Here is a 27,049-nt window from a genome sequence, read left to right as displayed (position 1 = left end):
AAGCTGAGTACTGTTTTTTCAGTATCCAGCTTGGAAGATCTCTGGGCAGCGGGCTCGTGTTTGTTTTATAACTGCCCGCTGAACCACGATAGTCTGCTTCCAGATGCTGCCCTTCCTTCAAGCTGCACACAGTCTCTCCTTGTTTGCAAGCATTCAACCTCCTGCTGATGCCACCACCCCCACCCCTATTTAAGGCTACAGAGAGGAAATCCTAAGGAGACTTTTCCCCCCTAGTCTCCAGCAAATGTTTGGTGACGTAATATGTGGGCTGAACTTGAGTCTCCTGAGAAAGAGAGGGAATCACTATTCAAGGGTACTGTATATACAATCTGGGTCAGCTGCAGCTGGTTTCACTGCATTTCTCCATGTGGCAGACAGAGCAAAGCCACAATGCTTTCTCTGCTGGATTAAAGACAGCCCGCAGACCAGGAACTTCCACTCTACTACTTAAAATTACATAGGTGGCTTGTCAAATTCAATTGATTAGTGCTGTAAGAAGAAAGAAGCTCCTTATTACAGCTTGGATTCAACGGTCCAAAACAAAAATGCAGTTGCCATTAAAGTCACAGACGAACAAACCTCTACACTGATTTTTAAAAGCAAGAGTAAGAGCAGCAAGTTTCTGGGCTTGCTTTATCAACAGATGCAAAAAGGTATTTTAACATTTCTTTTATTTTAAAATTTTATGTATGCTGAAATGTATAATTGTTTTATATTTGTAGTAGAAATTTCAAAATCTCTTATTAATCAAAGACTTTTGGAACATACTACAATTTGCCTTGTCTGGAAAAGGTTTTGTTTTGCAACTTTAGATAAAACTGGTCATTATATACTTTGTGATGATTAATGAATTATTTGAGGTTCAATTTAATGATATTTAGTGTGTATGTTTATAGACTGATGCATATACATTATGGATTTCAAAAAACAAGTGCTTTAGTGACATTAGAAATTTTAACAATTAACATTAAATGTATATGATTTATTGCACAATGATGAAAACAAAGGGATACAAACTAAATAGTTGTAAACATGATTAGTTTGTCTTTACAGCTACAGTGTGTATGCTAATGATTTATATGTACTGTTAAAATATCTTAAAGTAAAGCTACAAACACAATTAAGAAGATATCAAATTAACTGCAAGGCTTTGCAATGATACCCCAATCACAGCATAACCAAATATAACCTAGTGTTGAGTAATCCTAAATGTAAGAGTTTTAAAATAAGTCTATGGTATTTCTTGCTAAAACTCAAACTTTTAAGTAGTTTCTAAGTTTACATGTAACAGTACTTTAACTTGGGTAACAAAAATTAAAACTGCTACAACCGGAATTATGTGACAAACCAAAGCGATGGATACATTAAGAAGTCCTAAAACCTTACAGATTATAGTTAAGAAGAAATAAAATGTTACAGAAGTATTGCATAAATGGTCAACATTAACAATAGAAAGTAAGAACCCAGAAGATACAATTACTTAAATACACAATTAAAAGACCAAAAGTATATAATATTTTTAGACAAATACAATTTTGATCAACGAACACAACTCTTTAAATATTCTATCTAGGAGCTTTGTTTCACTGTATTACTAGACTAACAATAAAATTACTAGTTACCAACAATGAGCTTTAAAACCAAAGACACTTAAGTTTGTTATGATTTGGGGGTTCTCTGTCCTTTTAAAAAAATCAAAGAAATTCAAGGTAAGAATCTTCAACAAGCAAAAAAAATGGTAAAGCTAAGTAAGATTTCTTCAACTTTACTTTCATGTCCTTTTCTTAAAGATTCAAAACTCTAAATACTGGGACAATCTCTGTTAAACACATTTTATAAGAAATTCTGATAAAATATCCAAGAAATACTGGATCAGAAATATGTCATCTCTTTCTTTTCTGTTGGTGCCGCTATGCAAAGTACAGGACTTCAATTAAACCTTGGTTCTTACGGAAGCCTTAAGCAAGCATTTAATCTGAAACCCAGATAACTATTTATCCCTTTCTTAAACTTCTCCAGGGAATGAAATCGTTCTTGTGTCTCTTCCCAGGACATAATTCACAATCTAGAAGTTCTTTATCTAAGGTATCTTCGGTGCTTCATAAATTTAATTTCATTGCCTCATGCTGTTTTCAGTGCATGACACTGCCAGTTAAACGCCTCTATGCGTTTACCATCTGAAAGGAAGTCAAATCTTGACTTTCATTTCTTCTCCCCACTAACTGGCAATGTAGCAACTATGAAGAGAAATAGTACCAATAAAATTAACTCAAAGCATGGAAGGCTCCCCCCGGCCCCCGCCCCACCTAAAAACAACCAGGCAGACACAGATTTAAACTTAAGTATACTGTAACTAATTTACAACATTCTCGTGGGGCCTAGGAAAAATTTAACATATACAGAAAGGTTTTATGAGGTAACACAGATTTATGGATCTTTCACTTTTAAAACTGAACATATGTGGGAAAATATTAAATGAGAGAATGTTTTCATAAGAGGTAACAGTAAATGTATTCTAAAAACTCATTCTTTACTCATGACGTAGCTAGTCTACTACTTAAGAAATGTGGTTCCTTATTCAGCTTTAGGTGACAATGAAATCATGACTTTTGTAAAGGATAAGGAAATTGTATTTATTTTTTAAAAAATAAACTTTTTGTTGTCCCCTTTAAATGTTAATCCTAGGTCAGATTCTCTTATCATAGATGGTGATTCACCTTATGATTTAATTGTACAGGAACCCATAAAGAGCCAAGGCAGAATACAGCAAAAGGAAGCTATGGCTATTTTAATTTAGATTTGTACTTTCACATTTTTGTTCTTCCATAACAACACCGATACAAAGTTCCAACAGAGTTGGATTATATGCTTCTCAGTTCTACACAAATCTGTGTCTGGTAGGAATGTAAGATCTTCAGTCAGAACACTGCTCAGAAAAGTCTACATGTTTTGAAGTTTCACGGCACTTTCTGAATTTTCCTTGTTTTGGTAACTTATTTCGTAGGAGATTACTTAGATAAAATAATTTTCTATGATCTAAGAGTTTCCATTCCATTATTAAAGTGAAAGAAATGAGTGCCTCTGAACAAGGGCTACATTAACTACAGGAGAAATGCTGTATGTTTACCCAGGAGGCTGATGGCTTCTATTTTACTGTCTGCAGTTTTAAAAATAAACCATATCTAAATCCTATGAATCTGCAAGTATAGTAAGAAACATTTTACTGGTTTTTGGTACAGGTAACTCTAATGTAGTAACTAAAGTCCTTTTTAAATAAAATAAATGACACTTGGTCTAAATTTTCAACTGATGTCAGAAGGCAAAGGATGAAAACAAAAAATGAAAAGTACTCATCCAAGTGTGCTTCTGGCTATCTGTCAGCAAACAGAAGGCCTCCAACACAGATATGGAATATTATTATGCTCATCCCTCCTATCTTACATTAATAAAGGAAAAAGAATTCCCTGCACTCCATCCATTCTTTGCTTTATTTTCATTATCACTCCAGTTTGCAAACATTACTCATTTGAAAACACTGAAGTAGACATGGTTTTAGAAAGTAGTAGTCATCTTTATGAGGGAAGCCAGTTATAAAGGGGAAGCCCATCTTTATGACTCTAGTTGAAGAGTCCATATTTTATTGATACAACCTTTAATTTTAGGAGGATTCATAGTCAAGTCAGACATGTTACTATCAACTGATAGAATACATATGGAGGGAAAGGAATGGTAGCAGAAAAGCTTGGGATATAAAAATGATCCACAAGTACTCGTGCATAATTAAGTAAGAGGTCAATGTAAAGAGATACAAACCAGGAAGAGACTGTGAAAGACAAGGAACACAAAGTTAAGATTCCTCTGCAGTTATGACACGACTAGGATAAAAGTCTCAGGTCTAGAGAGTTAAGAGTAGAAGATCTGAATCCCATCTGAGTGTTTCAGCTTCTCCAGGCTTATTCTCTGCAAAATGGTGTATGTTTACATCCCAGTGCTGCTGTGAATGCAAACAGTTAATATGAGTTAACACTACATAAATACAAGGGATTGTTGTAGTGTTGGTGATAGAAAAAAGGAGAGAATATGTTGCCATATGATACAGTTGTTAATGAAAAACATGAACCCTGGAGTCTTCTGCCTGGGTTCAAATTCTGGCTCCATGTCTTAGAAAGCAGTGTGACTCTGGGTGAGGTATTGATACTTAACATCTGGATGCCAGGTCTTTTCATTTGAAAATGAGGATAGTAATAATCTACGTCAGAGGGCTGCGGTAAAATGATTTAATGCATGTAAAAGGCTTAAACAATGCCTGGCACACCCAATAAAAATGACCCACTGTTACTGCTGCATGGCTATTTATCAGTAGCATCATAAACGATTTGGGACCTGGCTTCCCAAATCAAAAAACAACTGGGTGGAAAATGGGATAGAAAAGTTCTTGGTGTATCCACTGCCATCCTTCAATACTAGCACACAGGAAGTTTACAAGAGAGGAAGGTGGGCTATACTGCAGCACGGTGGGCTATACTAACGACAGGATGACACATCCTACTCATTCTAACCGCCACTACTCTGCAGGGAGGTAATGAAACAGAAAGGAAGCAGCTTTGCTTCCTGGAACTAGTTTTATTGTTTTCTAGAGTGTTTCTATCGATTATACCATTAAAAAACAAGCATTTATCTTTCACAGCAGAAGTGAAACATTTCAAGCACGCATTTTGGCCTATGTGCCACTGCTAGAAACACTGACTAAAGAACCAGGGAACCTGGATTCTAGACCTGGTTCTAACATAACCTACTTGTGTGGCCTTGGCCTTCAACATGTCCATGGGAGAGAAGTCTTAGATAATATGAGATGGTTGTTAAGGCACTTTTCACTGATCAGATTCAACTACAGTTGAGCTTCTTTCCTTGGTAATGGTTATAAAAAGTTATTAATATTTTACAAAAATGCAGTTCAGTAGAACTTCTGTTAGAAGAATGAACCTGCTGAATCATATATAAACTTACAGCATATACAGGATTATGATTTAGGAAACACGATTACCCACAGTAATGACTGTGAGCATGCTATCATTCTTAAACTTGTCACCAATACCAAAAGGACATACTACGAAAATAAGCAAAAACCACCATGCTAAAACTTTCTGGTTTTACATTTTGTCTAAAAATGTTTCTTTAATTTGATAGATAAAAAAAGATACTTACTAGAGAAGGTCAAATTAACTCAAAACATACAATATAAAGAAAAAACACTGAACGGCAACTTCCACAATAGTTAGAGAAGAATGTTGTAATTGATTTTACAGGCATTATATACCATTTTCTGAGCCTTAAGACAACAAGCAAGCTTTTTAAAGGTAACAGAAGTGTCTTACTAGGGTCTCAAAAGCCCCAAGAGCATCTAACCATATGCCTCAACACAGGGGCACCAAGATCTGCTCACTGAGCTGGGGGAACAAAATGCAGATGGTAGTTGGAAAGCTCTTCTCTGAAACCTAATTTTTAAACAAATAGGAAGGCACTTAATATTGAATTTAAAGAATTAATAACTTTAATTCTGGCCCCATTTATTAACACCAATAGATATTCAGTTTTTCCCTTAGATACTTTTTTAGATTACTGACTTAAAAAAGTAGATTAATATTAATTATTTTCTACTTCTTCCCTTCATTGGTTTGCTTTTTCTTTTTTAAAGAGAGCATACAACCTCATTTCAAAATGAAGGCTTTTATCTGGACCCTAAGTGTGCTATTCTTCCTACTAATGGGCATTGGACATTGCAGAGGAGGACAGTTCAAAATTAAAAAAATAACCCAGAGGAGATACCCTCGCGCCACAGATGGTAAAGAGGAAGCAAAGAAATGTTCATACACATTTCTGGTACCTGAACAAAAAATAACAGGGCCAATATGTGTCAATACCAAAGGGCAAGATGCAGGTACCATTAAAGACATGATCACCAGGATGGATCTTGAGAACCTAAAGGATGTGCTCTCCAAGCAGAAGCGGGAGATAGACGTCCTGCAGTTGGTGGTGGATGTGGATGGAAACATTGTCAATGAGGTAAAGCTGCTGAGGAAAGAAAGCCGTAACATGAACTCCCGTGTTACTCAGCTCTATATGCAACTACTGCATGAGATTATACGAAAGAGGGATAATTCACTTGAACTTTCCCAGTTGGAAAATAAAATCCTCAATGTCACCACAGAAATGTTGAAGATGGCAACAAGGTACAGGGAACTGGAGGTGAAATATGCTTCCTTGACTGATCTGGTCAATAACCAGTCTGTGATGATCACTTTGTTGGAAGAACAGTGCTTGAGGATATTTTCTCGACAGGACCCCCATGTGTCTCCTCCTCTCGTCCAGGTCGTGCCACAGCACACTCCTCACAGTCATCAGTACACTCCTGGTCTGCTGGGAGGCAATGAGATACAGAGGGATCCAGGCTATCCCAGAGATTTAATGCCACCACCTGATCTGTCAACTTCTCCCACGAAAAGCCCTCTCAAGATACCACCGGTAACTTTCATCAATGAAGGTGAGTTACCTCTTACTGCTAAAAATGGAGGTACGAGGTCAATATGTTTTACGGTTTGTGAAATAATGCTCGTAATTAATACATGCCTATCCTTCATTTTGGTGATGTAATTTTACATGAATATTAAATTTTCTGATTTTGTTTTCTATTAACCTGAAATTGTTCTTAAATACATCTCTCAGTCTAAGAGTTTCTAGAAACAGTATACTTTGTGGAAAAAGTAGTCATTCATCCAAATTCTTATAATCTAAATCATTTGCACTGAGACAGGAATGAGTCCACAATCCACTCCTAACCTCTCTGCCATCCTATCAGTCTCCAGCTAGGTCCTCACATTTGCTAAACATCCCTTTCATTTACCTTTTGCTGTTCTTCCCATCATTATCTTCCTCAGAAGGAACGTGTAACAATAAGTTCTCACTCTCCTAAAGCCACCTTGGTGGCTCAGAGGTAAAGAACCCACCTGTCAATGCAGGAGAAGTGGTTCAATCTTTGGATCAGGAAGATCCTCTGGAGAAGAGAATGACAACCCACTCTAGCATTCCTGCCTGGGAAATCCCATGGACAGAGAAAGAGAAGCCTGGCAGGCTACCGTCTGTGGGATTGCCAAGTGTCAGATGTGACTTAGCAACTAAACAACAACAGTAGCTCCTGAAGCTTAGAATCAACCTCCTCCTATCTCCACTCTTAGCACATGCACCACCTACTGCTGCTGTGCTGAGATTAAGTCTATTTAGTCCCAGGTTCCTTGTGCTTTCCTATCTTGAAAACATGTGCATAAAACCCAGGCCTCTTGCTCTCAGGCTCAAGAAGAAAAGGTACGCTGTGCTTAGTCACTCAGCTTAGTCCAATTCTCTGTGACTCCATGGACTGTAGCCCACCAGGCTTCTCTGTCCATGAGGGTTCTCTAGGCAAGAATATTGGAGTAGGTTGCTCTGCCCTCCTCCAGGGGATCTTCCCAACCCAAGGATCGAACCCAGGTTTCCTACATTGCAGCAGGATTCTTTACTATCTGAGCCACCAGGGAAGCCCAAGAAAAGGTATCCATCTCACCTATTTTTCAAAGCTAAAATACCCTGCAACCATGTAAATATAAATAAGTCTTTAGTCCACAAAAATCCTGAGAATTGATCCTTGTATCTCTGCCTCTAATTCCATCCCTTCCTCCTCTCATTCATTATCAGTCACTGATCAAGGTGTCTGCCACAAAAAGATGAATAAGTCATCTTTGTTTCAGTCTAGTAAGCTCACTGCTAACTTTCTGAATACATTTATTTTACACATACATCCAATTTCTCATAAGCTATATTCTCCTGAATTTTTTACAAATTGATTTGTTTTCTTAAAGGGAAAGACCCAAAGGCCCAAAAGTTAAAAAAAAAAAAAGAAAGAAAGAAAGAAAGAAAGAAAAGAAATTAATTGTAGTTTATTCACTTACTGAAAAGGGAGGACAAAAGACTGCATGTAGACTAAGAAATAATTTTTAAAAAAGCACAGGAAAAAGAAAAGACGGAAAGTATGTACACTGCAAAGTGCTCGTGTCTTTCTGTAGCAGGGGACATCACTGACCATTCACACATCTCTGCTTTCTTGGTTATCCAGATCATAATACTCTAACTCTTCCTACTTCTCTAGGTCCTTCACTGGCATCTTCTTCCTTCTCCTATGACTTAAAAGGCTTTCTCGAAGATGTTCTCTTTTATTAGTGGTCTCACACTCCTTCAAGGCCACAAGCTTCGCCACTGCTCAGATAACTCCTGCATGGAGCTCCCCCTCCTGATTCTAACCAAAGCTGATGTTTGCACCTGGATATTCGACCATTACCTCACATGCTGCTGCTTCCTCTAATGAAATGCCTTCTTTCAGCTTATCTGTCAACCTGGCAGATCTCAAGGCTTAGCTAAAATAGTGTCTTAAGTGTTATACCTATTCAGAGTCAAACAAATGTATCTAGAAGGCTCCCTCCCCAAACTGCTGATAATGCCTTGAACATGTTTTTTTTAAATTATATTACACCGAAGTTATTTGTCTGCATGTCTGTCTCCCTGTTAGACTGAACATTTCCAGAAGAAAGTGAATTGTCTTTTCATTTTTCTATCTCAAATATCTAGCCAGGATTAGGTGTGGCATGTTGTATTCCGCATACTGTAAGCACTACAATACATATTTGAGGAATGAATACGTAAATTAGTAACTAAACCCTAAAACAATCTTTCCCCCAAACTAGCATTCTCCTTTCAGAAATAAGTCAATTATTATTGTAAAAACAATAATCACTGAGGAAAATCTAGAAAATACTAACAAACTTTTAAAAATGCTTTTGGAATATCCAAATACTCAGAAGTAAACTACCGTAATACTAGTTTACTTCTAAGGAACTACTTGATAGTTACTAGTAGTAATAGGAGTTTACTTCTGAAAACACTTTGGTAATAACCTTCAGGTCTTTCTCCCCAGCCCCCCATAAACATGGCAACCAATATTCTTTTAACTTTAAAAATTAACTTTGTTCTTTTTTCCCCTCTATAATCATACTCTTCAGTTCAGTTGCTCAGTTGTGTCCAACTCTTTGCCACCCAATGAATTGCAGCACGCCAGGCCACCCTGTCCATCACCGACTCCCAGGTTTACCCAAACTCATGTCCATAGAGTAGGTGATGCCATCCAGCCATCTCATCCTCTGTCATCCCCTACTCCTCCTGTCCCCAATCCCTCCAAGCATCAGGGTCTTTTCCAATGAGTCAACTCTTCACATAAGGTGGCCAAGTATTGGAGTTTCAGCTTCAGCATCAGTCCTTCCAAAGAACACCCGGGATTGATCTCCTTTAGGATGGACTAGTTGGATCTCTGTGCAGTGGAACGGACTCTCAAGAGTCTTCTCCAACACCACAGTTCAAAAGCATCAATACTTCAGCGCTCAGCTTTCTTCACAATCCAACTCTCACATCCATACATGACCACTGGAAAAACCATAGCCTAGACGGACCTTTGTTGGCAAAGTAATGTCTCTGCTTTTCAATATGCTATCTAGGTTGATCATAACTTTCCTTCTAAGGAGTAAGCGTCTTTTAATTTCATGGCTGCAGTCACCAGTGATTTTGGAGCCCAGAAAAATAAAGTCTGACACTGTTTCCACTGTTTTTCCATCTATTTCCCACGAAGTGATGGGACCGGATGCCACCATCTTCGTTTTCTGAATGTTGACGCTTTAAGCCAACTTTTTCCCTCTCCTCTTTCACTTTCATCAAGAGGCTTTCCAGTTCCTCTTCACTTTCTGCCACAAGGGTGGTGTCATCTGCATATCTGAGGTTATTGATATTTCTCCCAGCAATCTTGATTTCAGCTTGTGCTTCTTCCAGTCCAGCGTTTCTCATGATGGACTCTGCATATAAGTTAAATAAGCAGGGTGACAATATACAGCCTTGACGTACTCCTTTTCTTGTTTGGAACCAGTCTGTTGTTCCATGTCCAGTTCTAACTGTTGCTTCCTGACCTGCATATAGGTTTCTCCAGAGGCAGGTCAGGTGGTCTGGTATTCCCATCTCTTTCAGAATTTTCCACAGTTTATTGTGATCCACACAGTCAAAGGCTTTGGCATAGTCAATAAAGCAGAAATAGATGTTTTTCTGGAACTCTCTTGCTTTTTCCATGATCCAACGAATGTTGGCAATTTGATTGCTGGTTCCTCTGCCGTTTGTAAAACCAGCTTCAACACCTGGAAGTTCACGGTTCATGTATTGCTGAAGCCTGGCTTGGAGAATTTTGAGCATTACTTTACTAGTGTGTGAGATTAGAGCAATTGTGTGGTAGTTTGAGCATTCTTTGGCATTGCCTTTCTTTGGGACTGGAATGTAAACTGACCTTTTCCAGTCCTGTGGCCACTGCTGAGTTTTCCACATTTGCTGGCATATTGAGTGCAGCACTTTCACAGCATCATCTTTCAGGATTTGAAATAGCTCCATTGGAATTCCATCACCTCCACTAGCTTTGTTAGTAGTGATGCTTTCTAAGGCCCACTTGACTTCACATTCTAGGATGTCTGGCTCTAGGTGAGTGATCACACCATTGTGATTATCTGGGTCGTGAAGATCTTTTCTGTACAGTTCTTCTGTGTATTCTTGCCACTTCTTCTTAAAATCTTCTGCTTCTGTTAGGTCCATACCATTTCTGTCCTTAAATTATACTCTTAGGACATAAGTTTCTGTCAATGAAACTGATAGGTAAATGGATTCTGACTTCTCTGTTTTGGCGTATTTACCGCCCATTTCAGAATCTGTCTCGCTCGTCCCTGACTCCTCCCTCCTCTCCCGCACAGGGAGTCAACTGAGCTCTATCTGTGCTGCTTTCAGTCTTTCACGGATGTGTCCCTCACATCTGTTCAGAACCAGAGCTTAACTTAGATCCACATTATCTTTGAAAGCAGAGAGTGGACAGAAACGTCCTGGATTACCAGCTGGGTGACCTTAGCCAGGTGGAAGGGGTTGCTCTGTGTCTGTTTCCTCATCTGTAAAGTGGGGATAGTAACAGTATTTACCACACGTGAGGAGTCGTTAGAATAGTGAACCTAGCACTCAAACATCAGTCTTCCTGAGAATTATATAACGGCTTGCCAACTGATCTCTTTAACTCCACTTTCTCTTTCCACCAAAATATATTCTACACTGCCAACAGATATGCCTCAAATTTCCATCCTGATCACATCACACACTGGCCCAGCAGGTCCTTACTACAAACAGAAAACATCCAGTTTGCTTAGCCTGGGGAAGATAAATATCCTCCTCAAAAGAATCAACCCCACTTCTTTAGCTTTCCTTCTATTGATTTCTTTCACAAAAACCATCTGCTTCAATAAAATAAATCAACTCATTGTCTTCTAAATATTTTCCATGCATTCTCCCTATTCAAATTGTAAGGCTCAGACTACAATATTATACAATACAATAGTGAGTCCTCCTTGAAGCCTCTTTGACTTCCCCAGGTTTGAAGTGATTGTTCCTACACGAATGTCTACACTCTGTAACAAAGACACGATATTTCTTATGGTCAGTGCTGAATTATCAGGTATCTTCACATGTACACACAGTACTTACGTATGCACACCTAAATAAAATGTCTTCAGTCTATAGTATAAGCTCCTTCATGGTAGATGGATATTGTGTCCTTTGCAGATGCTAAATAAATGCTGATTAACTTGATATTATATTTTTATAGAGCTTCTTAAAACTGTCATTCAAAAGACTTTCATGAAAGTACTTTAACACATTCTATTCTACTGCAGTCATTCATTTTATGTTGTTGTAACTGTCAAAAACAAGAGGCTAGTCAACCAGTAAATTGGGCAAATGATGATCATTATTAAGATCTCCTTGCCCTCTGACTTCCAACGGAATGATGTGTATATGAAAAAACTTTTTTATATTCTCTTAAAAATGGATGTCTTGTCTAAGCCTTTAATGTATATAATCAGTAGCTTTTACATATAATTTATAAATAAATATAAGTGAAGTGTGTGAAATTTTTTTGTAACCGATGGGATGTACAGTCACATAAATATGGGGATGACTGCCATGGCGTATCTTAATTTGATGGTTATCGCCAGCTCTAGAAGAAATGATAATTCACATATTCATACAATGACACACCAAGCATGCCTATGGGAAATGAGACATATCAGTTCTAGGTTTTACTAGACATTGAGCTGTAGTGCCAAAAAATCCAGTATTAGAGAGTTAAATCTCATGCTAAGGATTTAGCATATCAAAGGTCCCATTAAACAGACCTGCTTTAAAAGAAATAATGGTGTATATATCCCAAATAAACCAATCCTTAATGTAAAAATGAAGCATGGGCATAACTTCTTCTGTTATTCATTATGTATTTGTTGTTCTAAGCAAACATTAACTTTTTATTTTTTTCTGTAAATGTTGGTCTCTGAAACTCAAGAACATTAGTTAGCTACAAGGGAAATTGCACAGAATTAAGGAAACTTGTTTTCTTTGTTATTGACCCTGGGTAAGTCACTTTGCCTGTCTGTTTTTCTCATTTGTACAACAAGTAGTGGTGGGACTGGAAGACTCTAATATCTCTTTTTAGTTCTAGTATTCTGTGATTCTTATCAAATATAAACTACTACAAGCAACAACTGACTTGCTATTTTTTCTTTATATATAAGTGATAAAAATCTTTGTTCATATTATTCCTATGTCAGACTGGAAAATATGTCAGCTGTTTGGGTACTTGAACAAAAAGGGCAAACATGGATGTCTATTGCTGAACTCACATATGCTCCTGGCACCAAGAATTTCATATTATTGCCCTCTACATGTAGGTACATGGTCATTCTAAAGCCTTTAAATGAATAACATGTATGTATATTTAAAAAGTGTCCTAGCCAATCACAGGAAGTCAAATACTATACAATTATTCTACATATATGTGAGGTATCTACAGTAAATTCATAGAGACAGACAGTAGAAGGGTGGCTGCCAGGGGCTGGAGGAGGGGACGATGCAGAGTTGTTATTTAATGGGTACAGAGTTTTAGTTTTCCAAGAGGAAAAGAGCTATGGACATTAACTGTACAGTAATGAAAATGTACTAATGCCACTGAATTGTATACTTAAAGATGGTTAAGCTGGTACATTTTATGTTATATATATCTTACCAGCATTTTAAAAAAGGTGTCTTAATGACAGGCAATTTTATATTTTCATTTAAGATGGTTATAAGAAAAGTATACCTCAAGAGAATAAACTTACTATGAGCTTATGGAAAATAACAGAATATTTTTGTTCATTTACAATAAATAATCCCCAGAAAAATTACTTTCCCTCTACCTGAAAAACAAAATGTTTGGGAATGTAACTATATACTTGGCAGACTGCTATCAAAAAATTCTTAACTGGTAATGTTGTTCATTGGCTACATTCTGGGTTAGTCTTTAATGAAACACTTTCCTTTTACAGATGGCGTATTTATAAGTTCATTCCTTGTAGGTAAATGAAGTTGAGAAAGTTCCTTCATAGTATGTTAGAGAATAGACCTGCATACCAGGAAATCTGGATCCTGGTGAGGCTCTTCTGAGCCTCAGTTGCTTCTTTTGTAAGAGCCTGTTGTGATGATTAAATGAGGTGATACAAATGAAAATAAGCGTTGTGTATGCTCTAACCATCCTTGTCGTATTTTTTTGGAGTGTACTTTCCAATATATACCTTGCCATGTATGGGAATATAGAAGGCAATCTTATAAAGTTACATTTGAAAAGCAGTCATTAGAAACTAAAAACATGCTTTTTAGTGAATAATAAGCTAATTTTCAATTTAATTATTTATAATGCTTCCCATTAATAAATTTTACAAATGCAGTTAGTTTCAGTGGAATACTTATATCAACATTTAAACCAACAAAAACTAAATTAACGAGGATGACTGGTTGAGCAAAGGGGCTGAAGTATGCTTCTGTTAACCAGTTATGAAAAATAATTGGTATATTCTTAAGTAAAAGAGCTCAGGTTGCTAACTGCATTTTAAGCTTACAGATTAATAAACAAAGTAATTCATATTTTTACAAGAAAGAATCTATTATCACTTTAGAAGGCATTTGCCTCAAATTTCCCATTCCAGAAATGCTAAATATATTTATCTTATACTTAACCCAATTAAAAAATTTACCCCTCAGAAGATTTTACTTGCTGACCAATTATCTGAAATCTCTAAGTTGGTTATCCCTTTCATCCTACTTCTCCTATCACAAAGAACATAGTGTTGGGACAAAGTAAGGAAATTAATGAGAAATTCAACAACAAAAAGAAAAGGATTTTCCTCTCAACTTAAGTAATTAAACAATTTCTCTACAGAAAGAGGACAGGTATATTAAATAAAGATGGTTTCCAGTAAAGGGGCTATTCAAAGTATGAAATCTTTCTGTCTTTTCCAATACAATGTTCTGTTCAAAACATGGGTTCTTCTTAAAAAAATACATGTTGTGAAATATGTGGCATGACTGGTCAGTATTTTTCTATGATGAATCAGACCTATTAACTGGACTTGGTTAGTCTTATACAAATTTCAATCACCAAATAAAGTGAGGAAGAAAGAGACTGGCCCATCAAATTCAAAGTACAAAATTCCATTTTCACGCTCTGAGAAGAATCCAATTGCGTCATAGAAAACAACTATTTCAAGATTACTCAGTGCAAGTCACTGATGTAGAAAATGAACTTATGGTTAGCAGGAGGGAAAAGTGGGGGAGAGGGGTAAATTGGGAGATTGAGATGGACATATACACACTACTATATATAAAATAGATAACTAATAAGAACCTACTGTATGGCAACAGGAACTCTACTCAGTACTCTGTAATGACCTATATGGGAAAATAATCTAAAAAAAAAAGAATGGACACATGTATATGTATAACTGATTCACTTTGCTGTATGCCTGACACTAACACAACACTGCAAATCAGCTATACTCCAATAAAAATTTTTAAGAAGTTCTATGCAAAAGGTTGTAATAAAATCCCTATTTTGAAAGAAAGGTACTCCTAGTCTATACCTGTAAATGACTAATAACAAATTCCTGAATCATATCATAGATAAACAACTTACTTAATTTCTGATATACACAAATTAGCAAGTTAAACTGGGAAACTGGCTTCTCAAAAATAAAGCTGGTACTTCTTTACTAGTCATTTAAGAATGCCTGGGAAGCACTTTTTATGGTAAAGAGAAAGCAGTAAAACATTTAATATAAGAATGATCTATAAACTAATCCTATAGCAGAAAATAAATAAGATATACAAGTAATAATGAGAAGATATTTCTGCCAAGATCAATAGTATACACTGGGCTAAGACAGGTTAATGGTTTATTTATAAAAATAAATATAAACAAACACTAAATTCTGATACTTATTAGCTTTACTGAGCAGGAAAAAAATAGCTGCAAATACTGCTAATTTTATCCACATGTCTCAGAAAAAAATTTCTACCACATTTTCCTAAGCCTTTATATCAACCAAGTCTAACAGTTATCCAAATTGCAAACACGAAGCTCACTATAAAAAAGTGGGTTGAAAATTAAAATTGAAGATAATTTTAAATTTGCATAAACTGAAATCTTATCAAATCAAAGCTGGATCTAGAAAACCCAGGAAAACTCTCCAATTTGCTTAAATATCTGAGGGCCTATTAAATAGCAGAAGAGAGACAAATGGCATTCGACAAATATTCTGTCAAGACTCAAAACGATGCTTATAAACGTTTTATGGCAATTCAAATAATCTAATGAAAGTCCAACTTGTGAATATATATAGTAAAATATAAAATGTAAACTGTCAAAATTATACTCAAATGAGTACAGAGCAAACATTTACAAAGATGACATTCACAGAAGCAGCACACTTATGAAAATGAGAGAAATATTTGTATATATTGCAACAAACACTTCATGTGTGCATTAACTATAATACTGATATAAGTTTTAAAAGCAGTGCTCCTCAGATATTCTTGACTGTTCTGAAAGTGACAACTTAGAAAAAATCTGGTTAAACAACTATGTAAACAACTATGACAACTGCATTCTCAGACTGAAGAAATCAATTTCAACCCTGCAGCAGAACTCAAGAGTTCTAAGAGCCACCCTCCACCACAGACATCTCATGCTGAACTTCTAACTCTCCTGGTTCATCAAGCTCTCTTCTCTCCGTGCCTCGGCAGATGGAGCCAACACCACGGTTCCCCCCCAAGTCTGGGTTAGCCAGTTCTTAGCCAGGTTTCCTGTGTGCCCTGCGGCCTATCGGAGGACTCATCAAGCTGTAGTGGAGTCTCTCGCCCCACTTCCCCCTGGACTCTAGTGGCTGTTTCTCCATCCTTGGAGCCTAACACAGTCTCCAGCCTATTGCAGATGCATTAAAGACAGAGCCAAGGAAACCACTGCGGCTGCCAGGAATCGTTTAATTCAACAAATATTTGAGCACTGAAGTGAGTTAAACTAGATACACAGTTAAACAGATATAAAAACTACAGTTCTCACCCACAAGTAAACAAATAAAACACGTTACCATGCATTACACAAAATAATCTAAGACTGGATCTGGAAGTCATACTTTATTTAAACTTCTCTACCCTTCTCTGACTTGACTACAGTGCATGCTTCTGTAAGGTGAAGTAGCTCATACACGACTGGTTAAAAAAAAATGGTGAATAACATCAGTAAAACAAAGTGGTCAAATTGGTTCACATGGGATTTTATCCAAGGATAGTAATGTTCTGTGCCCCAAGTAACTGCAGATGAACACAAAGTATGCTAACAGCTAATATTAGCTGTTATTTTTAGTGCATGATTTTGCAGAACGTAAGGTTTTTCAGGAATACATTATTCTTCTACAACAGAAATGACTGTACATTCAACTCTGAATAGCCACATTAAATCTGTTAATAAACATATTTATTACACAAGCTACTTAAATTATTAAATAAGTTAGTACTATGTGTAAAGGTCAGCAACAAAGAAGAAAAGGGAACTAAGTTACTGATGATGACTATTTTATTAAGCACTGTGTTAAAGGCTATGAATACTTTGTAATTTAAATTCAATAATTCAGAAGGTAGATAGGTAAAAATAATTCACATTGCATTTAAATGGAATGTGATCTAATTTACGGCTAGTGTGAAAAGGAAAAACATCATTTTTAGAAGAGCCCTCCCTAGCTTAAGAAACCATTTATGAGCTTTCACAATCTAACCAATATCCTCATGACTATAAAAGCATATATTCTTAACAAAATTTTAACAAATCAAGCTATATATAAAAATGATAATATAGCATGACCAAGTTGAGGTTATCCCAGGAATGAAAGGTTGGTTTAACACTAAAAATACAATCAACAGAATTTATCATATTAACAAATAAAAAAAGAAAAACCGTATCATCATGTCAGTAGATAAATAAAAAGCCTTGACAAAATTCTAAATCCATTCATGGTAACAGCTCTCAACAAACTAGAAATAGAAGGAACAAGAATTTTTAAAGTAGTTATTACAGCTTAAAGGAAACTATGTCCATAATAAATGCAAGACTGGAATCTCAGAAGAGAAATAAAAACGATAAAAAATAATCTAATTGAAGCTCTAGAACTAAGAAATTTAATACTTAAAATAAACATAACCCAAGAAAGGCAGCATTACGTATTTCCAGTTTCTATAAATTTTTAGTAGCAATCAGTAGTGCTTACAGTCATTATAATTTTTAAAAACCCGAAACAGAGAAGTATCAATGAAACACAATAAAAATATGGACTAGAGAAATTGATCATCTCTTCTTTTTGTGTGTGGTTTTCAATTTCCCTGTATCTAAAATGTGAAAGCAATTTGATTCATTTGCTTAACAAAAAATAGACAGTCTACTTAAACGTTCAAACACTGATGACATGAAGTCAGAAGAAAAACAAAACAGTCTCCATTCTTCAGGAACAATCTAGAGGGAAGAGTTTACAGTTTCTAAGAAACCCTTCTAATGATGTAGCTGTGTAACTATTTATTTAATGAGATTAATTCTACCCCAATAAGGCCCCATAAGGGACCTTGTACATACTTGGCATCGTAGAGAAAACACATTCCTCAAAATCTCAACAATCCTATTATCATTACAGTACAGATTTTCTTGTATGAATTTTACTTGACTAAACTCTCACACAATTTCTAAAAATTCTACATGTCAGAACTTAAAAATTTTTAGTAAAATATAAAGTTTGACAACTGAAATTTCTATATTCATTTGGTTGTTCTTTAGGGTAACTTAGGGTTGATCTTTAGTGTAATTCTTATTCCTGAATCACTTAATATTTTGACATGCTTATTAAAAAATTCAAAGCATCAAAACACTGGAGAAGGGTGAAACTGAAGAATGTTCAGTAAACTAAATGCTATCTTTCTTTAGATCAGAAATATGGAAATCACAAGTTCAAGAGTCAGATACTCTACAAACGATTTTACAAAATGTTCTGTCATTTTAAAATATACGAAGAACTTATCAGTGGATTAAAAAATAGGGAGTGAATTCATACAACTATGAGATAACATGGGAACAATTGTAGCATAACAGTTCAGAGCATGGGTTCTGGGATTAGAAAAAAGTGGGCTTAAGTCTAGGGTTTAAAGACTAGTCAGTTAACTGTTTCATCTACAGAACATCTGTAAACTATCAGAAGGTTACTGTGTAGATTAAATAAGAAAATTACTGTTAGTCATATAAATTGATACAACACTTTAGAAAGGCATGTTGCCAACATTCCTGAAATGTATTCTTATGAACTGTTGTATGAGGGAAAAATTTAAAAGATTCCGAAAGCTTGGGAGACTGGTTTATTTCAGGGCTTCTCAGTTTTTCATATGTGAATGTATACTGTGTTTCTGAAAGGGTAATATAATACCTAGCAGTTCTAAAACTTACTTGACCGTGGTATGCCATTTTCACTGAGTATCTCAGATCAATCCTGCAACATTTTCATATGTATGAAAAAAATGAAGTCAAAAAGACACTACGTACAGTGTTACTTATAACAGCAAAAATCAGATGAAACCTCAGTGTCTAATGGCAGAGGTAAGCATGATATATAACATCAAAGATTGTGTCTTACAGTTACTATAAGCGCTAGAATGGAGACTGTAGTCCCATGGAAAAGTTTGTTGAAACAAAAAGACAGAATCCAATTTTCTATGAGTGTTAGAATTATAACAATACAAAAAATATATGTATTTGGACAAAGACTTGCAAGAACAGTGGAAAATCAAGTTAATGTTCCAGATAGTGGGACTGGGGGGAGGGTAATTCTTTTATTTAGATTCTTTTTTTTTTTTAAATTTAGTTTCTTTAGCTTTTAGAGGTTTGTGTACACAATACATTAAAAACGGTTATCTGTAAAGAAAGATACAACGGTAAGACTCTTGACTAAAAACTACTTTAATATGGCTCTTTTCCTATTAAGTTTCCTGGCAATCAAAGCAATTTTAATTACAGGACCATACAAAGATTGTCAGCATGCAAAAGACGCTGGGCATTCAGTCAGTGGGATTTATCTGATCAAACCTGAAAACAGCAATGGACCAATGCAACTATGGTGTGAGAACAGTTTGGATCCTGGGGGTTGGACTGTTATTCAGAAAAGAACAGATGGCTCTGTCAACTTCTTCAGAAACTGGGAAAATTATAAGGTAAATCAGTGATTCAGCCCTGGGGGAGAGGTAGAACAAAGCAGCTCTCGCAAAAATAGTCATTCTATGCAATAAATAAGATACACAGCTAAAAAATCACTCTTCGCATGCGTTTCATTATCTGCATTTGTTCAAAGGACAACCCTCATCTTTGGTTTCAAGTCAAAATTAAAATGTAAAAAGGAAACTAAAGATGTACTTTAAAATTTTCCCTTTCAGTCTGGATGATTTTACACATATATTTAATTCTTTGCAAAGACTGATCCTAATTTCATTTTCTAGGAAGACAACTGCTTTTTTGTTCATGACCACATCTGCACCCATTATCAAGTGTATTTAATCGGAGGTAAACAATCTTAGAAAAAAGGTCATGTTTTGGAAGTCCTATACTCTGTATTATGGCTTATAATAATGAGACATTCATGTATCCATGTGAGAAGTTATATAAATTTCTAAACAAGTAACAAGTGAAAGAACACAACCTCTGAAAATACACTTAGCATTAAGATCAGATTTATCAAACTTATATTCTGCTGCATACTTGCGATGGCAAATATTTATGGAAATAGGATAGTTAATTTGTTATTTTCTTCAAACATTAACCTACAATTTTTCAAAAGGACTTTGAAGGTTACTACTTCATCATCTTACATTTACTAATTTTATTTTTAATAGAGCTAAAGAAGATAATTTTTTCTAAAACAGATACTACCATTTTTACTATCATAAAAAATGTTAGATGTATTACTTATTTGACTATGGTGGAGACAATACCTATATTACTTTTAGAACAAAAATTTGTTTCTTTGTATGAGTATGAAAGAAATCAGGAATCCTTTTTGAGGATCTGGGTAGTGTACTAGTTAATGTTTTTAGTTTCTATGAATAATTTCAATTCTGCTCTTATCTTATTTGTAGACTTTGGAGTTAGTTGTGCAAATAAATGCTGACAAATTGAGAGAAAGCAAAACAAAACAAAGTGATTACGTGGGACTTCAGTAGAACAGGTGATCTACAAAAATGGAAGATTACATTACCACTTAAATGGTCAATATCTTTATCACTTAAATGGTCAATATCTTTAAGCTATCAGGTGTTTAAAACATCTAGAAAATGCTTACTATCTCTACATTTATTCATGTATGCATGTTCTTTGTTTAATAACAGAAAGGATTTGGAAACATTGATGGAGAATATTGGCTTGGACTGGAAAATATCTATTTGCTTAGCAATCAAGATAATTATAAGTTATTGATTGAATTAGAAGACTGGAGTGACAAAAAAGTCTATGCAGAATATAGCAGTTTCCGCCTGGAACCGGAAAGTGAATTCTATAGACTGCGTCTGGGGACTTACCAGGGGAATGCTGGGGATTCCATGATGTGGCATAATGGTAAACAGTTCACCACTCTGGACAGAGATAAAGATATGTATGCAGGTGAGTGAGAAAAAGCTGATGCATGTTCTTTGCAGGATCACCACTTTCTATGCACTAAATAGAACCCTGTTATAAAGTATATGCCACTGACGTCTTTTCAGAAAAGTTGTTTTGGATTCAGTCAAAGGAAATACAACCTGCTAAAAGGAACAGCTTTTTAGGAGCTCTTCTCTAAGGCAATTGCAAAGTGTGAACTCTGTGAACATGGGCCTGCTGTTCTAACCTGATGGGCTGGGATGGGAAACAAAACACAGTCATCTGGAAACAGACTTGCAACTGCCTAAAACTGCTAACAAATCTCCCGGGACACCTACCAGGCGGTAGGCACTGTTGCAGGCTCTGAGGAACATGGCAGTGAACAAAGTTCCTGCCCTTTGGGAACTTACTTTCCGGAAGGAAACAAAATGATTTATCAGGTGGTGACAGTGCTTCAGGAAAAGTAAAACTGAACAAGGGAACAGGGATGGTGCCATTTCACGTGGGTTGGACAAAAACGGTGACGTTTGAACAAGGTCCTGAAGGGAGCAAAGGTAGCGAGACATTTGGGTGCATGGGGTGAAGACACTTTTTGGTAAAGACGACTAGCAAGACGACTGCAGCAGGGAATACAGGAACGGCAGAAAAGCTTTATTCAAAATATTCTCTTTAGAAAGACCCAATTAGGTCATCCACATAATGTAATTTTTAATTTAATTTTCACATGCTTTTTGCCTTTTTAGCCTAGGTTTCTGGCTCTGACAGAGATATCTCCTGAAAATTGATTTATTTTTACATTGAGCTGTATGGCAAGCAGCACACAGGTCTCTATTTCACTCCGGCAAAACAGGAAAAAGGAAGGCAGATTTGACGATAATATATGCCTTATTTACAGAAACTCATTTGATTTGTTAATAGTACTATTTTATAAATAGATTTTTTTTTTGCTATTTTGAAAATGAATTTTACCCAACTTTACTCTCTTTACCAACTCGGTATCTTTTCCCCTCCCAACCTCTCCCACCTCTCTCTCTTACATACAAACACTACTTGCGTTTTATTTATCCTGCCTCCCAGAAAAGAAAATCACTCACAACAACAAAAAAAGCATGCACTAATAATAAGCAAAGAGCAAAATAAAAAAGGCAATTCAAGTGATCTTTCAAGTAGTTGATACTCAAGTAACAGTAACAAATGAAAAAACAACACTGTGGAGATAAAGATTAACTGAAAAACTCAAACCGTTCTCAGAGTAAGTTTTCGATGGTTTACAGAGTACCACACTTAGAAGAAGCTTTTACTCAGATGTCTATATTTTTTTCCTCAAAGGGAACTGCGCCCACTTCCATAAAGGAGGATGGTGGTACAATGCCTGTGCACACTCTAATCTCAATGGAGTCTGGTACAGAGGAGGCCACTACAGAAGCAAGTACCAAGATGGGATATTTTGGGCCGAATACCGAGGTGGCTCATACTCCTTGAGAGCAGTTCAGATGCTGATCAAGCCTATTGACTGAAGAGACGCAGTCTCCAATTTAAATGACACAGAACTCTAATTTTCAGTTCTTAAAAATGTAAATGTTACATGTATATTATTTTGCACAATTCATTTCTACAGATATAGTTTTTTAAGTGAATTTTTACTGTAACTATAAAAGGGGATTTATGAATATAGTTTCATCTTCTCTCAATATACTGTAGAAGATTATCTGTATCTATAATCCAAGTTATTTTAAAAATATTATTGACTGAATACAGGCAAAGTTTGTTTTCTAAAATGTAAATTATTTGTCACAACGTAAAACAAATTTTAGCTTTATTTTAAATCAAAATTCAATACATGTCAAGATCTTTAACAATTTATTTAAAGCCTTTATGAGAATGCTGTAACTTTCAATGGAAAAATAATTTTAAAGATTTCAGCAACATCATACATTTTATTTATAAAAAATATAGACAGGAAATTAGAAAAAAACTCTAGTTTTGCCAACAATTTACATTGAATAAAAGTTATTTCAAATTGAGTTTATGCCTTTCACATGAAATGATTAAATTCGAATTCTTGACAATATACTTTATGTCAATTTCAAAAAGAATGAAGAAATCCACAAGATACATATTTTTAAAAACAAAAATAATGTATACAGTATTTAAATGGCCAATTTATAGAAACAAAAATAGACAAATGAATTTTTCAATGTTACTTTCATATGATTTCATATGAATACCAAAATTTCCTAAAATCTACTTTATGTTTTTATATCAGTAAAACATTGATATTACAAATGTGCAAAATATTTGGTGAGTCAATGGTTTTACAGAACTGAACTACAACTCTAAGCTTATTTATTAATACTTTCCCCTCCCTAATTTACTGATCTTAACTATTTAGAAAAAGTTTATCTGCTGGTCAAGTCAGAAAGTTTGGACAGCTTTACAAGCATTACTGCATACTGATGGGACTAAAACAACTTCAACGAGCTATTAGATATTTTTCCAATACTGAGATTCAACAGTTTCAGAATGGAATCCACAGGGCTTTCACTAGTTCAAATAGCTAATTCCAGTGTGTGTGTCTTTAGCTCATCTTTGCAACTAACAACTTTACTACCAATCTTCCAGAATAATTATCTTCTAAAAATATGTTCTGCTTAGAGCAGATCTTCCCTTAACTCCTTTGTGAACTAAAAATTTTAGAGGAATCTCTTGAGACTTTTGCTCAACCAGTCAGAACTGAAGACAATTATCAGCACAACTTTAATTCATCAATATCAAGTGCAACATTTCTGCTCTGCCACATCTCAAAACTTCTGGTGAAAGAAGGTAAGAGAACATCAAACCGATAGCAATGTTATTTTCTGCTTTATCTATGGTCATTTTGGAGTGGCTTTCAAGTCCCTCTCTACCACCCCTAGAACCATAAAAATCCACTATAAAATTTCTGGGAGAAATTAAGCATCTAATCATTTTATCAAATCTTAATTGAATAAAACTTTACTAGGGCATTCCATTTATTTGCAGAACTATAGCATTTCACTCACACATCCAAAACCCTATTAAAGACAAGTCTCAGAGAATTTTCATAGAAGTGGAATATTATTAACACCAGAATCATGTGAAAGTCAACATACAAACTGGAAAACTGCTGAATGCTAACAGCACCTTGCCCATAGAGTCCACTGTACCCTCCTTTATAGAGAGGTGATACAGCTCTGCTCTAAAGTTCCTGGAAAGCTTAAGAATAACTTAGGCCACTGAGTTCCTCGAGATCAAGGAGTAGGAAGCAACATTATATGATTACTAAGCATAGGTCCTAAAGGCAGAACTGCTTGGGTTTGTGGCCCAAATCTACTATGTACAAGTGTTAGACTTAGATATTCCTGAGGACAATTTATATATTCCTGCCTCAGTTTTCATATCTATAAAATGGAGATAACAACAGTACCTAGCTCGTGCAGTTACTGTGAAAATCAAATGAGGTAATACATGTGGTAAAGCATTTAGAATAATGCTTGATACTAATAAGGACTCAGTAGACTTCAACTACCAGATTATTTTTGCTTATCTATATACTTTCTGCATTACCTATCATGTGGTGCCTTGCATAGAGTGAGTAACAAACGTGCTAAAAGAAACAACATCCAAATTTTCCAGCACAAAATTACACTAATCTATGATCTTCATGCGCAAACTTAATAGAGCTATGTCACCTGTTAATGGCAGGTAGTAAAGAGCATTGGCCATAAGAAAAATTAAGTTAAGAACAGCCGTAGGAAAAAAAGAAGAAAAAAAAAAGGACTCCTCTGGTGGTCCAGTGGTTAGGCCTCTACACTTCCAGTGCAGGGGGCTAGGGTTCAGTCCCTTGTTGGGAAATTATGATCCCACATGCTGTGTGGCACAGCCAAAAAGATTTAAAAAGGAATCGCCACACACACTAAGAGATTTCAGCCTAATGAGAATCTTGTGAGCGATTAGGTAAGTCATATGTATGGTAGGCAAGGTCTGATAGCTAGCTACTTTATAGGTTACTGGGGAATAAGATGCAGTTGCCTTACCTTCAGTAAGATTGAGCTATAAACTTGGAGCTGGTTTATAGAAGGATTACTTATGTTTAGTTATTTTTAATAAATGAAATGAAGCTTATCCTAAAAATGACTTAGACTCTATCCTCCACTCAATGGGACATCATCAATGTCGAGGAAACTTGGCATCTCTAAAATTAAGTAGATATGAACTAATAAACTCATCCTCAGGCTCCAAGCCTGCGTGAGTGTAAAGATCAGATTTTCAGTTTAATGTTCACTTGACTCTACTGAGTCAAGGAGTGCTAATTCTTTTGGCATTATATTTGTTAGGACTCCTACTGGTAATCATATAAGAAAACTGTAAAAGCTTCTACAACTATGAAAATGTTTCAAATTACCTGTAAATCTGTACTAATGTGATATGATTTTTATATACTTGAATTAATCAATAGTAAGTTAAAGATGACTATATCCTAACGATTTTTTAATTCTTTTTAGTGTCTGAGAAAATAAGTAAGAAAAGAATGATTCTACTTAACGATGTCATGACCCCTCCTTAAAGAAGCCACCTAAAAAATAAGCTCAGTTTTCAATTTTGTCAGTGGGGTCAATAGTTATTACATTGTAATTCTATAGATAATTACAGGAAAGACTGAAAAATGAACTCAAAATTAAAACTAAAGATGGATTTCCAAAATATTAATATAATTCCATAATGCTTTCTTGGAGCTATAAATGAAATGGTTATAATGCATATCTTAAGAGCAAGTCAATTTAACCTCCCTTGTTCAGGGTTTCTTCACTTATATGAATAATAATATCACTTATAAACTGTTGTAACAAATTAGAAAATTTATGTAAAGTATACAGTGTTGGGCATATGGGATTAAGTTGCAAATAAATGTTACTTAAGATTTTTATTATTATCCTCCTATTAAGGTTTGCTAAAAAAATGTACAAAACACATTACTGAAATAGCAAGTTGGAAACTGCTGGCAAAGCTGTTGGAACTGGGGGAATCTGATTCTGTTTATGATTAAAATGCAGATCTATATAACTTCTACACATAATGTAAATATATTTTAAAGATATAGGCCCTTCCAAAAAAAAAACAAAACCCAAAACTATGAAAATGGGAAAGCAATCAATATAACCCCATACCCAGCCCTTTTATATCACAAGTCTTTGAATGGTCTAAAGTAAACTTCAGAAAATACACTATTAAAGAAAGTTAGAAGAATTTTCAATATATAAAAAAGAATGAGAGTAAAAAAGGATATAAATGAGGTAATGGAAAATGGAAATGTAATTTTGGCTAAAGAAAAAGCTAGGGCTAGCTGCCATTTGGTCAGAGCTCACTTCAGACCTCATTCTCAGGATTCAGAAGAAAATGACTGAACATGCTTTATTGCTGTTTTAGAATTCACTATGTAATCCTAATGAGAAGAATAAGGTAAAGCAATCCATGTTGTGCATTACCTACAAATCAAAGGAAGGAAAATGGAATAAAACTCTTAAAATATTAAAAGCCAATGACATTTTTTGACCATTAGGCATTTTTGAGATCAGTGCCAGAGACTTTTATACATTTAACCAAGTAAAATTCTACCAAAGGGGCAGGGAAAACACCCTCATTAAAACTTTGGACTTTGTCAAAATATCTTCGTAGAAATGTGAATAAAAAGCTACTGTTTTTGAAAATATTTGTATATAGATTAGCAAAAATTTCTAAAACTAATATAAAATTAAAGAACTATATTCTTCTAAGGGATCAAGATAGGTTGAAAATTCCAGAAACATTAAAGAGGATCAGATAACATCTGAAGGTCCTTGCAAGTTTAGGCATGCTTCACACATT

At 35.3% G+C, this 27,049-nt stretch overlaps 2 protein-coding genes across 5 annotated transcripts in view; one reads left to right on the top strand and one right to left on the bottom strand.

Annotated features, from left to right (window-relative positions):
• Window positions 1–27,049, bottom strand: part of RALGPS2 (Ral GEF with PH domain and SH3 binding motif 2) — a 160,102-nt gene that overhangs the window by 41,543 nt on the left and 91,510 nt on the right. The window lies entirely within an intron of this gene.
• ANGPTL1 (angiopoietin like 1) lies at window positions 277–23,190 on the top strand. The gene is made up of 5 exons (XM_069546173.1): window positions 277–653; window positions 5,696–6,541; window positions 19,559–19,752; window positions 20,920–21,190; window positions 22,496–23,190. Exons 1-5 carry the CDS (start codon window positions 644–646, stop codon window positions 22,681–22,683), a joined length of 1,509 nt encoding a protein of 502 aa, XP_069402274.1. The 5' UTR covers window positions 277–643; the 3' UTR covers window positions 22,684–23,190.

This window comes from Ovis canadensis, chromosome 12, assembly GCF_042477335.2.
Source record: "Ovis canadensis isolate MfBH-ARS-UI-01 breed Bighorn chromosome 12, ARS-UI_OviCan_v2, whole genome shotgun sequence".
In the NCBI taxonomy this organism is placed as follows: domain Eukaryota; kingdom Metazoa; phylum Chordata; class Mammalia; order Artiodactyla; family Bovidae; genus Ovis; species Ovis canadensis.
Note: the sequence above shows the minus strand (reverse complement) of the source record. Positions and strands in the feature narration are given on the sequence as shown.

Excerpts from the sequence above, each read along its gene's own strand:
- ANGPTL1 (XM_069546173.1), top strand. Across the intron at positions 6,542-19,558 it reads GGTAACTTTCATCAATGAAG|GACCATACAAAGATTGTCAG; the intron begins GTGAGTTACCTC and ends TTTTAATTACAG. Across the intron at positions 19,753-20,919 it reads GAAACTGGGAAAATTATAAG|AAAGGATTTGGAAACATTGA; the intron begins GTAAATCAGTGA and ends GTTTAATAACAG.